We start from the raw sequence: 16,320 nt of genomic DNA, 5'->3' as shown, positions 1-16,320 counted from the left end.
AAAGCAGACAGCCAAGGTGTGTAGCGGCCAGTATCATCTAGGTGTGTGTGAGTACATTCTACAATCTTTGCAGAATGATAAAATTGCCTAAAGACACATTTCTTAGAATGCATACCTCTCATTAAGCTACACATGACTGTAATAGGGTTGGACTCGTAGATGCCAATGTTTTAATGGATGTAAAGAACTCAGAATGGTGCCTGTATATGACCAGTTGTCTATAATATTAACCACTATTTTGTTATTATTATTCATGGCTGCTATGGCCTGAATGCTTGTGTCCCTCCAATATTCAGGTGTTGAAATCTAACTTTCATTGTGTTGCTGTTAAGAGGTGGTGCATTTGGGAAGTGACTATGGCATGCGGGAAAAGTGCTGGGATTACTGCCTTAATAAGAGAGGTCTGAGGGAGCTTGTTTAACTCTTTCCACCATGTGAGGACCCAGCAAGAGAGAGACACCCATGAGGAACGGGGCCCTCACAAGACTCCAGATATGCTCGTGCCTTGACCTTGGACTTCCACGCCTCCAGAACTGAGAGAAATATATTTTTGCTGTGTTAAGGTACCCAGTCTAAGGTATCTGGCGGTAGCAGCCCAAATGGACTCAGACAATTGCATAGTTGACATTTTTACTCCAGACAAAAGAGCCAGGCCTGGTGTCCCTCCCTGTGTGTCCTCTGTCTTTCTCATCAGCCACATGAGCATTGACCTGTGGTCCGGACAGGGTCCTGCACTCTGCCCACAAAATAGGGATTCAAACCAGAAATATAAAGCCATGAGCAAGACAGTCCCTGTCCCCATCACAGAAATGGAAGGATGCCTGCCATTTCTGCTACCACCTGCACCAATATGTGACTTAACGTTTTTCTTTCAAATGATTCCTATTTCCTTAGATATATTTATATGAAAAGCAAGCTCCTTACCACTACTGAAAAAAGAATCAGTTTAACTTCCAGACATAGAAGGTTGCCATGAAATTCTCCTTATTCATACCCCTCTGCATCTCTGTTTTGCTTCCAGGACTGACCCTGATGCTTGGTTTTGTTTAAAGATTTCAAACAGTAAAGAGATGAATATAGGCCGGGCACGGTGGCTCACGCTTGTAATCCCAGCACTTTGGGAGGCCGAGGCGGGCGGATCACGAGGTCAGGAGATCGAGACCACGGTGAAACCCCGTCTCTACTAAAAAAAAAAATACAAAAAATTAGCCGGGCGTGGTGGCGGGCGCCTGTAGTCCCAGCTACTCGGAGAGGCTGAGGCAGGAGAATGGCGTGAACCCGGGAGGCGGAGGTTGCAGTGAGCCCAGATTGCGCCACTGCACTCCAGCCTGGGCGACAGAGCGAGACTCCGTCTCAAAAAAAAAAAAAAAAGAAAAAAAAAAAAAAAAAAAAAAAAAAAAGAGATGAATATACCTACGCCAAAGGAAAGCTTCATCACTGCCCTGTCTCCCTTGGGAAGCTGACAGGATTTGGACCCAGCAGTAACATTTCCTAGCCCTCTGACCATGGGCTAGTGGCTTGAACTCTTTGTATTGTCATTGTCCAGATTAGGAATATGGGTTCATAAATAGAATGTATGTCCCTTTTGGGTTGCTCTAAGGGTTCAAAGATGCAAAGTGACTAAACAGGGCTTAACATGGATTAATGTTATGTACAATAATAGGAATATGGAAGGAAATTGCTTTCTAATTTCATCCAGGATCTGCATGTCACCTTCGATGATCCCTCTTCTGGGGACATCCCACATTTTCCAAATTGCCATCCTGTAGTAGGGTGGCTAGCTAGGCTGTGGGGAGACCCTGGAGAGATTTACGCAAAGGAGGACCTGGACAAATATCCCCATTCAGCCTCTCAAGGGTGGAGAATGGAAGGGAGGGAGACAGAGCCCTGTGTCTCTGTCCTGTTGCTGTGCACAGGAGAAATGTGACTGAGGGACCGAGGTGGGGACATACTCAGGCAAGTTGGGAAATCCAAAGGTCACAGTCTCCACCAGTCCTTTGCACACAACTCTCTCCCTATGCTCCTGCTGCTGCTGATCCTGAAAGTTGAACACGAGGCTGGGGTTGCACACGGTATCCAGGGAAGGTAACTATGATAACAGTCCTGAGTCAGGCCAGGTCACTGCTCATGGCCCAGGCAGGGACCATGGGCAGTGCAGACTCAGCAGGGGTGAGTGCAAAGGCCAGGGCGGGGCCTCTGCACCCTACCACCTCCCCTGACTATAAAGGGAGCAGCCAGCTCCCGGGCTCCGTCACACCTTCCTCCTGCCCTACTGACTTCTCATATCTTGCCTAGGAACTCCAGTCTTGTCTTGGCTCCAAATGGATCCCAACTGCTCCTGCACCACAGGTATGGGACGCCTGGCTCTGGGCCTTGAGATGCCCATTCCCGGCCACCGTACACAGTGTCCCTGGGTTTGAGAAGGTTGCATTATGAGATGTGAGTTGAAGGGAACTCCTTTACTTTTTCCAGTGCTTTCCTCTTGGCCAAGCTCCTGCGAGCATTTCCTTCCTCTGTGCTTGTAAGTCAGAGTTAGGGATTCTGAGGATCAAGGCTGTCCTGCTCCATGTCACCCACCTAGTCAGAGGGCTTCTGGCTGAGCCCCAGTGCTCTGCTCTAACTCTGAGCAGCCGGGATGGGTGAGGGGTGGGGGACATAGCCTCTTCAGAGTTCAACACAGAAGGTTTTGGCCTCCAGCCCCAGTCTTCCTGGACTGTGTGTGGAGCTGGGACCTTCCTGATGGGGTATATAAAGGAGGGTGCTTGCCCTTCCCAGCCTGAGTGGAGAGGACATGGGGCTTCTGTTCCTCTGCTCTGAGTGGGAAAAGAGCTCTGAGGGCTGGCCTTGCAGAAAGGACAGCGCACTGGACACTCATTGACCCACTGCTGTACCTTCTGCATCTTACTCATGGCTCACTGCCTTTTTCTCTTCCTTGCAGATGGCTCCTGCACCTGCACTCGTTCCTGCAAGTGCAAAGAGTGCAAATGCACCTCCTGCAAGAAAAGTGAGTGTGGGATCATCTCCAGGAATCTGGGGCTGTGGCTAAGCTTGGGAGGGAACACAAGGCTGGCCCTGAGTGCATGCTTTTGGGAAGTGGTCTTCCTTCGCCCCTGTTGGCTGTGTCATTCCCTCTCCAGGCTTTCTGCTCTGAGCTCAGATGGGTCAGGGCAGACTTTTTCTATTGGGACACAAACCTCAAATGTACCATCAGAATAGAGCTGTGCCAACCTAAAAATGCATCCTCTGGGTGTGGGGGCTGAATTCGAGCCAGGCCTGCTGTTGGGACAGAGAGGTCCCTGGTCAAGTCAGCTGTGACCTCTCACTCTCCCCTTCTTTCCCGGGCTGCTGCTCCTGCTGCCCCGTGGGCTGTGCCAAGTGTGCCCAGGGCTGTGTCTGCAAAGGCTCATCAGAGAAGTGCCGCTGCTGTGCCTGATGTTGGGAGACCCCTGCTCCCAGACATAAATAGAGGAACAAGTACTAACCTGGATTTTTTTTTTAAACTACCCTGACCAGTTTGCTACATTCTTTTTTCTATTCAATATGTGAATGACAATAAAACACTTTGACTTGATTCTGACTCTCCTTTCCTTTGTGTGGCTTGGAAATAACAGTTGGAGTGGGGGATTGAACTGGGAATTTAAAGACCTGGTTCTGGATGGAAATGTGAGCCCCTAACAGTCTGAGTACCTTCAGGCAAGCCCGGTTACCTCCCTGAGCTCCATCTTCTGTAAAATGGAACTGCACTGTGCGGGATCACATGACGGGGTCGGGGGGACACGCATGATCACCTCGAGTCACGTCAAATGTGCAAATGTGGCACAGAAACTTCTCCATCTCTCATTTTTATTTTCTGCCCTGCCCGGCTTCAGTCCCTCATCAGATTTTAGGCTTGAAAGTGATGACGGGGTGGAATCCAACTCCTCAGTTGTTTGAGCTCTACACGGGGCCTCTCAAACTCCACAGTGAAGAGACAGTTTTTAATTCCCATCCATCCCAGGCCTAAACCTTTGTAAATAAAATAATATTAATTACAGATATAATGAAATCAAACACAAAATACAGAAACCATTTTAAGATTCAACAGGAAAAATTTCAATAAGTATACACAGAAATAACAGGAAAACGAGAGATTCACAAATTTTGCCCATATTTTGCTGATGCGCATTGCAGACTGGAATCAGCAGACTGGTCCCAGGGTGTGGCTCACACACCTTGAGCAGCACTGCCCAGCACGTCCCCACAAGGAACCATCAGGCTTGGCCTGCCTAGTGTCACTGACAGGACACTCGCTGACCCCTGAGAGCTCCCAGTTGTGACTTGGCTCTGAATCTTTGGAAGCTCCACCCAAGCTCAAGCTGAATTTGTTCCTCTTTCTAAATTCCAGCCTTTGCCCACTTCAAAACATCAAAGCGACTGGAGATTGGAGGGAAATGCCAGGCATGTTCCCAGCAAGGTGCAGTGTGTGTGATCGTGGGTTGCAGAAGAAGTTCTTTGTGTCTGCCCATGCAGGAGTGACGGAGGACTCTGCGGTTTGGAGGGTGTGGTGGTGCTCATTAAGGAGTGAGGCCCTGGCTGATTTATAATAAAAGCCAACCGTTAGTCCCCCTGGCTCTGTGGAAGGTATGCTATTTGATGTTCAGTCAAAGAAGAAAATGAATTTCCTGGCCTAGAAATCAGGACCACGCTTACCCACTGCTTCCCTGTGAAGAAGAGATTCCAGAGGGCAGCCTGAGCCTAGGACATGGATTTTCATGTCAGGCAGTCTTGGTTCACAGCCTGCTTCGCTACCAAAAAAAGAGTAAGATTCTCGTCTCTGAAAGAAAAAAGAAAAAAAGATGAAAAAATTAAAAATAAATAAACAATGAGGCTTATGATTATTCTCTCTACACTGACTTTCTTTTTACTTATTTTTTAATTAATTAATTAATTTTTTTTGAGACGGAGTCTCCCTCTGTTGCCCAGGCTGGAGTGCAGTGGTGGGATCTCGGCTCTCTACAACCTCTGCCTCCTGGGTTCAAGCGATTCTCCCCCCTCAGTCTCCTGAGTAGCTGGAATTACAGATGCATACCACCACGCCTGATTAAGCTTTGTATTTTTGTAGAGACAGGGTTTCACCCTGTTGGCCAGGCTGGTCTCGATCTCCTGATCTCAAGAGATGTGCCAATCTTGGCCTCTCAAATGCTGGGATTACAGGTGTGACCCACTGCACATAGCCTACACTACTTTCTTAGACAAATTCTGTTAAATCCCAACAACCTCCTGGAGAAAGGCTCATAGGTTTGGAAGCATTACTCTGGATTAGATGCTGGGAATGAGAGTGCAGCCTGGTGATCCTTCCGGGAGGAATGTGGTATTGGATAAGATGCTGCTGCTTGGCATTTGTACAGACACAAACGCCTTTCTCACCCTTCATATCACTGGATCTTCACAGAACCTTGGGAATGACAGCCACAGGCCTCAGAACCGGGACAGCAAATATGCAGGGCCTGGAGTGCCTGTGCTGTCTTCCAGAGTAGTTAATCAATCTGCCTAAGACCACGTAGCTCAGAAGTGAAGGGATGCATGAACCTATGTTACTCCTGGCCTGTTGTCCTGGTCACAGCTGGCAGAGCATGATCTACTAATCACTGGATGCTAAACTCTGTCTACCCTGTTTCAAATCTATAAAGATGCTTTGGGATAGACCGATTTTGCACTTGGCTTGAGAGATGAGCATTGAAGCCCAGAGAGGTCACAGCACTGTGCAGGGGGAAAGTGACCGCCAACTGAATGTGCTTCCCACTGCTGCCTCTCGGCCAGATTTTCAGTGTCCTCATCTTTCTTGCGACTTGGTAGCATAGAGTGGTGGGTGAGGGCATGATGCTGCCATTAGCATGCATGAGTGCAAATCCCGCCTCTGTTACTTCAGCTGTGCCTCGCCACTTCTCTGTGTCTCAGCCTTCTCCCCTGTAAAAGGTGCATAATAATGGCATCTGGCATGTAGGATTAAATAATTTAATACATGTAAGAAACTTGGAATGGTGCCTGGCAAGTGGTGAGTAGTCTATAATATTAGCTGTTGCTTCTTTAAAACAATCATTACACATAGCAAAGGGGATATTTGTTCATTCACAGACAAAGCAGCCAGGCCTGGAGTGCCTAGCCGTGTATGCTGTCATTGTCATCTACCACTAAAACACAGGTCCTGTGGACCAGAGAGTCATTCACTGTTCCCACAAAAATATCATGAACACAGGATTGTAAAGCTATGAGCAAGATGCTGTGCCTCATGTCACAAGTAGAATGACAGCCATGTCTGCTGCCATGTGCACATTTTATCATTTCACATTGAAATGATTAATACTTTCTTAAATATATTTTTATGAAAAGCAAACTCTCTTCCACCACCAAAAATGAAAATCAGTCTTATTCATAGGTAGAAGATAGCCAGAAAAGTATATATGTGCGCATATGAATGTATGTATGTGTGTGTATGTGTATATATATGTGTGTATATATGTATACACATATATATATGCTTTTTACACTTATGGATTGCTTTTGTCATTGCCCACGGTTGAGCTGGCGACTTGCCATTATTATTATTATTATTATTATTATTATTATTATTTTGAGACAGAGTTTCTCTCTGTCACCCAGGCTCAAGTGAAGTGGCACAATTTTGGCTCACTGCAACCTCAGCCTCCCAAGTAGCTGGGATTACAGGCTTGTGCCACCACGCCTGGCTAATTTTTGTATTTTTAGCAGAGATGGAGTTTTGCCATGTTGGCCAGGCTGGTCTTGAACTTCTGGCCTGCAGTGATCTGCCCACCTCGGCCTCCCAAAGTGCTGGGATTACAGGCGTGAGCCGCGGTGCCCCGCCTGACTTGTTATTATTTAAAAGATTTCAAGCCATAGGGAAGTTCCAGCAATAGAGAAGGCATAGCTGGGCCAAAGGAAGGCTTTATTTCAGAGAATTTCTCCTGAGAGGCTGGCTGGATTCAAATCAGTGCACAACTTTTTAGCTCTGTGACAATGAGCACGTTCCTTGAACTTTCTTGTTGCAGGTGTCGTCCATTTATTAATATGGGTTCATGTGTAGTACTTCCCTTTACAATTGTGGTAAAGGTCCAAACAATGAAAATGATTAAAAGGAGCCTGGCACAGACTTAACCTTAAGCAATAGCTAGTAATGTTGAAGGGAATTAACCACTTGTCTTACTTCTTATTTTAAGTTTTTCTTTTTCTTTTTCTTTTTTTTTTTTTTTTTTTGAGAGGGAGTTTCACTCTTGTTGCCCAGGGTGGAGTGCAAAACTGGTGCGATCTCGGCTCACCGCAAACTCCGCCTTCAGTGATCCCGCTTCCCGGGACATCCCACATTTTCCAAACTGCCATCCTATAGTGGGGTGCCCGGCGAGGCTGTGGGGAGACCCTGGAGAGATTTATGCAAAGAAGGACCCAGACGCATGTGCCCATTCAGCCTCTCAAGAGTGAAGAATGGAAAGGAGGGGGGCAGAGCCCTGTGTCTTCCGTGTTGCTGTGCACAGGAGAAACATGGCCAAAGGACTGAGATGGGGGGACAGGGACAGGGACAGGTAATGCTAGAGATCCGAAGGTCACATCCTCGGCCTGTCCTTTGTAGCTACTCCCTTGCTAGGCTCCCTGCTCCCGCCAATCCAGACAGCGGAGCAAGAGACTGGGGTTGCACTGGGACTCCAGGAAAGGCTTAGCTGTTGACGAAGGACCGGGGCGGGGCCGGGGGGCGGGGCGAAGGCCAGGATCTCCAGGTACCCGGAACCCCTAGGGGCGGGTGTAGCAGGCAATCTCGGCGAAACTGGGAAGGGTGGGCAGGAGGGCAGAGAAGCCGCTCACCCTGGCACAAAGCGCCTCCCGCTTGAGCGGACTCCAAAGGGACGGTCCGCGGTGTGCAGCAAGCTGCGCTTAGGGGACCTTGCGCCCGGCCCGTCTGCTGCACACAGCCCACCCAGGACGCAGCGCTGACTAGCGGGCGGGTGCAAGGACGGGGCGGGGTCTCTGCGCCCGGCCCCCTCCCCTGACTATCAAAGCAGCGGCCGGCTGTTGGGGTCCACCACGCCTTCCATCTGCCCCACTGCTTCTTTGCTTCTCGCTTGGAAAGTCCAGTCTCTCCTCGGCTTGCAATGGACCCCAACTGCTCCTGCGCCGCTGGTAAAGAACGCCGGGTTCCGTGCCTGGGGATGCTCGATTCCCAGACACCACAGAGAGTGTTCCCGGGTTTGAGAAGTCCGTATTTTGAGATCTCAACTGAAGGAGACTCCTTGACTAGTCCAGTGCTTTCCTCTTAGCCAAGCTCCTGAGAGCATTTCTTTCCTCCGTGTGCCTCTGTGTCAGAGTTGAGGGTACTGAGGCTCAAGGCCGTCCTGCTCCACCTCACGCGGTTGGTCTCAGGGCTGTTGGCTGAGCCTCAGTGCTCTGACCAGGCTTTCAGCAGCAGGATTAGATAGGAGGCAGGGGACATTGCCTCTTCGGGGTTCAGGACAGAAAGTCGAAGTCGCCGTCTTCCCAGGCTGTGCCTGGAGCCTGGGACTTTCCTTTGGAGTGCAAATAAGAGGCTTCTTGGCCTTCCCAGCATGAAGGGAGAGTACATGGGGCTTCTCTTCCTCTGCTCTGAGTGGGAAAGGAGCTCTGAGGGCTGGCCCTGCACAGAGGAGGAGGCACTGGAGACTCATTAACTCACTGCTGTACCTCCTGCAGGTCACTCACCGCTCACTGGCTTTTTCTCTTTCTTGAAGGTGGCTCCTGCACCTGCACCGGCTCCCGCAAGTGCAAAGAGTGCAAATGCACCTCCTGCAAGAAGAGTGAGTGTGAGGCCATATCCATGGTCTAGGGCTGTGGCTAAGGTTGGGATGGAACCCAAGGCTGGCCCTGAGTGCATGCTTCTGGGGAACTGGCCTTCCTTTGTCCCCGTAGATTGTCACTGCCTTTCTAGTCTTCTGCCCTGTGCCGGGCACCTGGGCAGCTTTCTCATAGGAAGACCCACCCCAGATATTTCCCAGTTGTCTCCTGACAAAGCCATGCCATCCTGAACTGAGGGTCCTTTGGGGCTGGAGGCTGTGTTGGGGGCCTCTGTTGGGGAGGGAGGTCCCTGGGCAAGATGGCTGTGACCTCTCATGCTCCTCTTCTTCCCCAGGCTGCTGCTCCTGCTGCCCCGTGGGCTGTAGCAAGTGTGCCCAGGGATGTGTCTGCAAAGGGGCGTCAGAGAAGTGCAGCTGCTGCGACTGATGCCAGGACAGCCTTTCTCCCAGATGTAAACAGAGAGACATGTATAAACCCGGATTTTTTTTTTTTTTTGATACCACCTTGACCCATTTGCTACATTCCTTTTCCTGTGAAATATGTGAGTGATAATTAAACACTATAAACCTGATTCTGACTTCAGTTTCCTTTATGTGCTTCGGAAATCAGAGACTGGGGTGGGGGGTTGAACTAGGGTTGCAGACTCCTGGGCTCTAGATAGCAATGTGAGCCCCTAACAATCCGAGTGCCTTAAGGCAAGCCAGGCTGCCCCACTGGGCTTCCTCTTCTGTAGAATGGAGTAACACTTCGTCAGGACATTGGTGGGGATCTGGAATACAGGATCACCTTCATTCTCAAATGTGGCACAGAAACTTCTCAATGCCTCCTGTTCCTTCTCTGATTTCTCTGCCCAGCTTCAATTCCTCTTTGGATTCAGGTTAGAAAGTGACTACAAGGAATGGAATCAAACCCCTTAGTTATTTGAATTCTACACGGGGCTTCTCAAACTCCAGGGTGAAGGAGGGGTTTTTAACTCCTATCCATTCCACATCTAAACCTTGGTAAATGAAATAATACTAATGATGGAAGTCATGAAATTAAATTCAATATGCAAAATCCAGCTGAGCAGGATGACTCACACCTATAATCCCTGTACTTTGAGAGGCTCAAAAGGGAGGATCACTTGACCCCAGGAGTTTGAGACCAGCCTTGGCAACATAGGGAGACCCTTGTCTCTAAATAAATAAATAAACACTTAACAAGGTGTGGTGGAGCAAGTCCGTAATCATAGCTACTTGGAGGCTGAGGCAAGAGAATCCATCTAGCTCAGGAATTGAAGGCTGCAGTGAGCCATGTTTGCACCATTGCATCCCAGTCTGGGTGACAGAAGGAGACCTCATAAAAAAAATTACAAAATCCACTTTTCGACCTAAAGTTCCTATTGAACTTTAGGAAAGAGTTCAATAAATATAAAAGAAATACCAGGAAAATTATAACTTTATAAACTATGTATATGTTGATGGATGCCGTGCATGGCAGACTGTAAACAGCAGACAAGCCCTAGTGTGTAGATTACACACTTTGAGCAGCAGTGGTCATGACATCCTGACAAGGAACCATCAGTCCTGGCCAGCCCAGTGTCACCAACAGGACACTCGCTGACCCCTGAGTGCTCCGGTAGTGACTTGTGTCTGAATCTTTGGCAGTTTCTCCCAAGATTAAGCTATTTTTGTTCTTTGAATTCCAACCTTGATTAATTCAGGGCAGCAAAGTGACTGGAGATGTGGAGGAAAGCGTCATCTTGGCAATGCAGAGTCATGAGAATGACTGGGTCCAGATGAAGGATGCTGAGTGTGCTGATGCAGTGGTGATGGCATATTCTGCAGTTGGAAGGTGTGTTGCTGTTCATCAAGGAGAGAGGAGTCACCCTGGTGACTGGTAGTTAGGCCAACAGTAGGTTCCACTGGCTACTGGTTCGAGAATTGCTATTTGATGTTCAGTCACAGAGGAAGAGGAGTCAAGTGGCCCAGGAATCAGGACCATGCTTGCCCGCAGGTGCCCTTTGTGAAGAGGGCATTTCAGAAGGCAGCCTGGGTCATGTGCAAGTTTGGGTGTCACATAACCAGATTCACAGCCCACTTCACACCTTCCTGGCTGTATAGCTGGCACAAGTCACTTAACCTCTCTATGCCTCCATTTCCTCACTTGTAGAAAGCAGATTATAAATATATGTAGGGATTAAATGTGATAGTGCCCTGGCACCTGGCTTGGGCTTAGTAAACAGTGCTGTTATAATCATTTGTCCATGTGCACTTCCTGGAGATAGAATCCTGTTACATCCCGTCAAGCTCCTTGGGTAACACTAATCTGCCTGGAGGTATATGTGGACTGGAAGCTGAGGATGGGGCTCTTGTTGATCTGGTCTCAAGGGCATGTGGATGACCTCCTGCACAAAATTCTCCAGGATGAGACACTGCTGCAGCATTTGGACAGAGAACAATCCTTTCCCACCCTGTTGAGTATAAAAAGTAGACTTTGTTTTTATATTTCATACTAATTAATTTTAGTTTATTTTGCCAAAGCTTAGGTCTGTTACAGATGCCCATACCATTATATCTCTTACATGCTATCCCCAACTGCTCCCTTCCTCCCTCTGAGCACCGTCGCCACGAGCTTTGTCTCTCCGGGGTCCGTGTGCAGCTCCATCCTCGTGCTCACCTTCTACACTGGCTGTAGCAGGGAGCAGAGCGAGTGAGCAGTGTGCAGATGAGCCACGGTGGAGGTGACTTTTGCTTCTCCCTCGCCCTCCCCTCTCATTGTCTGTCCTTCTTCCCATCTAGGACCCTCAAACTCGTTTCCACTGTAGACAGAACGTGGTGACCATGGGTCGGCCTCTCTCTCTGTTCCTTGGATGCTCCTCCTCTGAGGTGATGGCGGGCACATTTGTCAGTTTCCTCCTTTTCATATAGTTCTCCCGGACTACCCTAGGCCTGCCAGCCACCCCACTGCAGGATGGCAGTTTTGAAAATGAGGGATGCTCTCCAAAGAGGATGACTTTAGGTGACATGCAGACCCTGCGGTCAATCAAGGAGAGTAGTGGGTATTTCTCTTCAATGATCTTATCATGTAACATTTAGAATGTTCCAGGCCTCTTTAAATCATTCATTCCTTGAACACTCCCAACAATCCTAAAGGGGAATACTATTTATGACCCATTTTACTAATCTGACAACTGTAACAAGAAGTTGAAGTAACTTGCTCAACATCACAGAGCTGAAAACTTATCACTGATTTGAATCTAGCCAGCCTCTCAAGAGAAGCTGTCCATGATCAAGCCTTCCTTCAGCCCGGGTATGTCATCAGCACTTTTCTATTGCTGGAAATCTTTTTTTTTTTTTTTTTTTTTTTTTTTTTTTTTTTGAGACGGAGTCTCCCTGTGTTGGCCAGGCTGGAGTGCAGTAGCTCAATCTCGGCTCACTGCAACCTCGATCTCGGCTCACTGCAACTTCCGTCTCCCAGGCTCAAGCAATTCTCTTGCCTAAGCCTCCAGAGCAGCTGGGACTACAGGCGTGTGCCAAGATGATGCTTGCCTCTGAGCTGGCGCAGGTGCAGGACCCACCGGCAGGGAAGAGAAAAATGCAGTGAGCAGTGAGTGTGGTGCAGGGTTAGGAGAAGACCCTCAGCATCCTCCTGCTCAGTGCACGGGAAACCTGGTACCTTGTTCTGCTCAGGCACATGAAAGCCCAGCCCCACCTTTTCTCCACACAGGCTCGGATGGGCAGGCGCCCTCCTAATTTTACTCCACAAGACCTTATGTCAGGAATCCCTAAGAGGCAATGCTCCCTGCCTCCCATCCACTTCTGGCAGATCTAATGCTGGACAGAGCACTGGGTCCCAGCCCAGGACCCTACTGGCTATCTAGGTGATCCGGAGCAGGGCAGTTTTGAGCCTCGGTCCTCTAGCCTCAGAAATGGGAGGCACTGGGAAGATGACAACATTCTAAGTGGTGATGAAGGCGCTTGGCAGGAAGAAAGCACGAGAAGTGCAAAGTAAGGGAGGCCACTTTAGGGAGAGCTAACATGCACCTCCCTCCTGCCCCGGGGACATTCTATCCTCTGGAATGAAAATGGAGATCCTAAGGCCCCGAAACCCCGTATCTCTTACTAGTGGAGCAGGAGCACTTGGGGTACATTTCGAGCAGAGGTGCGGCTGGAATTTCTAAGGGAGGGGCGCAGAAGCAGTGGGGCAGGTGGAAGGCATGGTGGATTCTATGAACCGGGCGATCAATTTATAGTTAGAGGAGGGGGCCGGGTGCACAGCACCCCCTCCCCCACCCCCACGCGGAATCCGCGGCGCCTGCGGTCCTAGGTTGGGATGTGCGCAGCAGGCGAGTCGGGCGCACCATCCCCTGAGTGCAGCCTGGTGGGCCCCCGGGGGCCGTCCCTTGGGCGCCCGCTCCTGGGGGAGGGGCTGTGCTCCCGGAGGTACGTGGCGCCCCTGCCACCCTGAGGGCTATTTTCTATTCCCAGGTGGTCGCGTTATCCCCATCCCCCGCCCTGCACCTTCGTCATCAGCTTTGCCTCTCCCGTGTCCGTGTGTAGCTCCATCCTCGTGCTCACCTTCTTCATTGGCGGGAGCTGGGAGCCCAGAGAGTGAGCCGTGTGCAGATGTGCGGCGGTGGAGGTGACTTTCGTTTCTCCTTCGCGTCCTCCTCCCCTCCCCCCGCACATTGCCTGTCGCTCTTCCCACCTAGGACCCTGAAACTTGTTCCCCCTCGTACCCAGAACCTGGCGACCACGGATCAGCCTCTCTCTTCCTTCGATGCGATCATATAACATTTAGATTTTGCCAGGCCCCTTTAAATCATTGCTTCTTTGAACCCTCCCAACAATCCTAAAGGGAAATACTATTTATGAACCCGTTTTACTAATCTGACAATTATAGCATAAAGTTTAAGTAACTTACTCAACATCACAGAATGGAAAAATTGTCACTGATTTGAATCTAGCCAGCCTCTCAAGAGAAAGTGTCCATGATCAAGCCTTCCTTTGGCCCAGGTACCTCATCAGCATTTCCCTATTGCTGGAAATCTTTTAAACAATGTCAAGCCACAAGCTGAACCATAAGCTGTGACAAAAACAATCTATAACTGTAATATATATATACACACACATAAAACACACATTTATACATCTTCTGACTGTCTTCTATCTGTGGAATAAGACTGATTTTCATTTTTCGCTGCTGGAAAAGAGTTTGCTTTAAATGAAAATATATTTAAGAAAATATTTCTTTCTTTCTTTCTTTCTTTCTTTCTTTCTTTCTTTCTTTCTTTCTTTCTTTCTTTCTTTCTTTCTTCTTTCTCTCCCTTCCTTCCTTCCTTCCTTCCTTCCTTCCTTCCTTCCTTCCTTCCTTCCTTCCTTCCTTCCTTCCTTCCTTTCTTTCTTTCTTTCTTTCTTCCTTTCTTTCTTTCTTTCTTTCTTTCCTTCTGTCTTTCTTTCCCTCTCTGGCCCAGGCTACAATCTACTCCGCTTGCTGCTGCCCGCGCCGCGGACTGCTAGGGACTGCCGGCGCGCGCGACCACTGCAGGCACGCGTTCGCCATCTTGGCCACGCTGGTCGCCAGCTCCTGACGCCGAGTGCTCTGCCCGCCTCAGCCTCCCGAGGTACTGGGACTACAGACGGAGTCTCGCTCACCCAGTGCTCGGTGTTATCCACACTGGAGTGCGGTGGCGTGGCCTGGCCTCGCGGCAGCCTCTGCCCCCCAGCCGCCTGCCTTGGCCTACCAGGGTGCTGGGATTGCAGCCCCTGCCCGGCCGCCGCCCCATCTGGGAGGTGGGGAACGCCTCTGCCCGGCCGCCCCGTCTGGGAAGTGAGGAGCGCCTCTGCCCGGCCACCCATCGTCTGGGAAGTGAGGAGCGCCTCTGCCCGGCCACCCCGTCTGGGAAGTGAGGAGCGCCTCTGCCCGGCCGCCCCGTCTGGGAAGTGAGGAGCGCCTCTGCCCGGCCACCCATCGTCTGGGAAGTGAGGAGCGCCTCTGCCCGGCCACCCATCGTCTGGGAGGTGAGGAGCGCCTCTGCCCGGCCGCCCCGTCCGGGAGGAAGTGAGGAGCGCCTCTGCCCGGCCGCCCCGTCCGGGAAGAAGTGAGGAGCGCCTCTGCCCAGCCGCCCCGTCCGGGAAGAAGTGAGGAGCGCCTCTGCCCGGCCGCCCCGTCTGGGAAGTGAGGAGCGCCTCTGCCCGGCCGCCCCGTCCGGGAAGAAGTGAGGAGCGCCTCTGCCCCGGCGCCCCATCCGGGAAGAAGTGAGGAGCGCCTCTGCCCGGCCGCCCCATCTGGGAGGTGAGGAGCACCTCTGCCCGGCCACCCACCGTCTGGGAAGTGAGGAGCGCCTCTGCCCGGCCACCCACCGTCTGGGAAGTGAGGAGCGCCTCTGCCCGGCCGCCCCGTCTGGGAAGTGAGGAGCGCCTCTGCCCAGCCGCCCCGTCTGGGAAGTGAGGAGCACCTCTGCCCGGCCACCCATCGTCTGGGAAGTGAGCAGCGCCTCTGCCCGGCCACCCCGTCTGGGAAGAAGTGAGGAGCGCCTCTGCCCGGCCGCCCTATCCGGGAAGAAGTGAGGAGCGCCTCTGCCCGGGCGCCCCGTCCGGGAAGAAGTGAGGAGCGCCTCTGCCCGGCCGCCCCGTCCGGGAAGAAGTGAGGAGCGCCTCTGCCCGGCCGCCCCGTCCGGGAAGAAGTGAGGAGCGCCTCTGCCCGGCCACCCCATCTGGAAGGTGAGGAGCGCCTCTGCCCGGCCACCCATCGTCTGGGAAGTGAGGAGCGCCTCTGCCCGGCCACCCACCGTCTGGGAAGTGAGGAGCGCCTCTGCCTGGCCGCCCCGTCTGGGAAGTGAGGAGCGCCTCTGCCCGGCCGCCCCGTCTGGGAAGTGAGGAGTGCCTCTGCCCGGCCACCCATCGTCTGGGAAGTGAGCAGCGCCTCTGCCCGGCCACCTCGTCCGGGAAGAAGTGAGGAGCGCCTCTGCCCGGCCGCCCCGTCCGGGAAGAAGTGAGGAGCGCCTCTGCCCGGGCGCCCTGTCCGGGAAGAAGTGAGGAGCGCCTCTGCCCGGCCGCCCCGTCCGGGAAGAAGTGAGGAGCGCCTCTGCCCGGCCGCCCCATCCGGGAGGTGAGGAGCGCCTCTGCCCGGCCGCCCCGTCTGGGAAGTAAGGAGCGCCTCTGCCCGGCTGCCCCGTCTGGGAAGTGAGGAGTGCCTCTGCCCGGCCACCCATCGTCTGGGAAGTGAGCAGCGCCTCTGCCCGGCCACCCCGTCCGGGAAGAAGTGAGGAGCGCCTCTGCCCGGGCGCCCCGTCCGGGAAGAAGTGAGGAGCGCCTCTGCCCGGCCACCCCGTCTGGGAAGAAGTGAGCAGCGCCTCTGCCCGGCCACCCCGTCCGGGAAGAAGTGAGGAGCGCCTCTGCCCGGCCGCCCCGTCCGGGAAGAAGTGAGGAGCGCCTCTGCCCGGCCGCCCCGTCCGGGAAGAAGTGAGGAGCGCCTCTGCCTGGCCGCCCCATCCGGGAAGAAGTGAGGAGCGCCTCTGCCCGG

At 51.9% G+C, this 16,320-nt stretch overlaps 1 protein-coding gene across 3 annotated transcripts; it reads left to right on the top strand.

Moving 5' to 3' along the window:
• The first annotated feature begins 2,300 nt into the window (after positions 1-2,300).
• LOC129457700 (metallothionein-1F-like) lies at positions 2,301-9,385 on the top strand. Of its 3 annotated transcripts, none has more exons than XM_055233151.2 (3): positions 2,301-2,349; positions 2,939-3,004; positions 9,149-9,385. In XM_055233151.2, exons 1-3 carry the CDS (start codon positions 2,322-2,324, stop codon positions 9,238-9,240), a joined length of 186 nt encoding a protein of 61 aa, XP_055089126.1. In that variant the 5' UTR covers positions 2,301-2,321; the 3' UTR covers positions 9,241-9,385. The 3 variants fall into 3 exon arrangements, with proteins under 3 accessions (XP_055089126.1, XP_055089127.1, XP_055089125.1); XM_055233152.2 differs by lacking the exon at positions 9,149-9,385 and adding an exon at positions 3,342-3,491; XM_055233150.2 differs by lacking the exons at positions 2,301-2,349; positions 2,939-3,004 and adding exons at positions 7,756-8,166; positions 8,751-8,816.
• The last annotated feature ends 6,935 nt before the right edge of the window (positions 9,386-16,320 follow it).

This window comes from Symphalangus syndactylus, chromosome 11, assembly GCF_028878055.3.
Source record: "Symphalangus syndactylus isolate Jambi chromosome 11, NHGRI_mSymSyn1-v2.1_pri, whole genome shotgun sequence".
Taxonomy (NCBI): domain Eukaryota; kingdom Metazoa; phylum Chordata; class Mammalia; order Primates; family Hylobatidae; genus Symphalangus; species Symphalangus syndactylus.
This window is presented reverse-complemented; position numbering and strand designations above follow the sequence as displayed.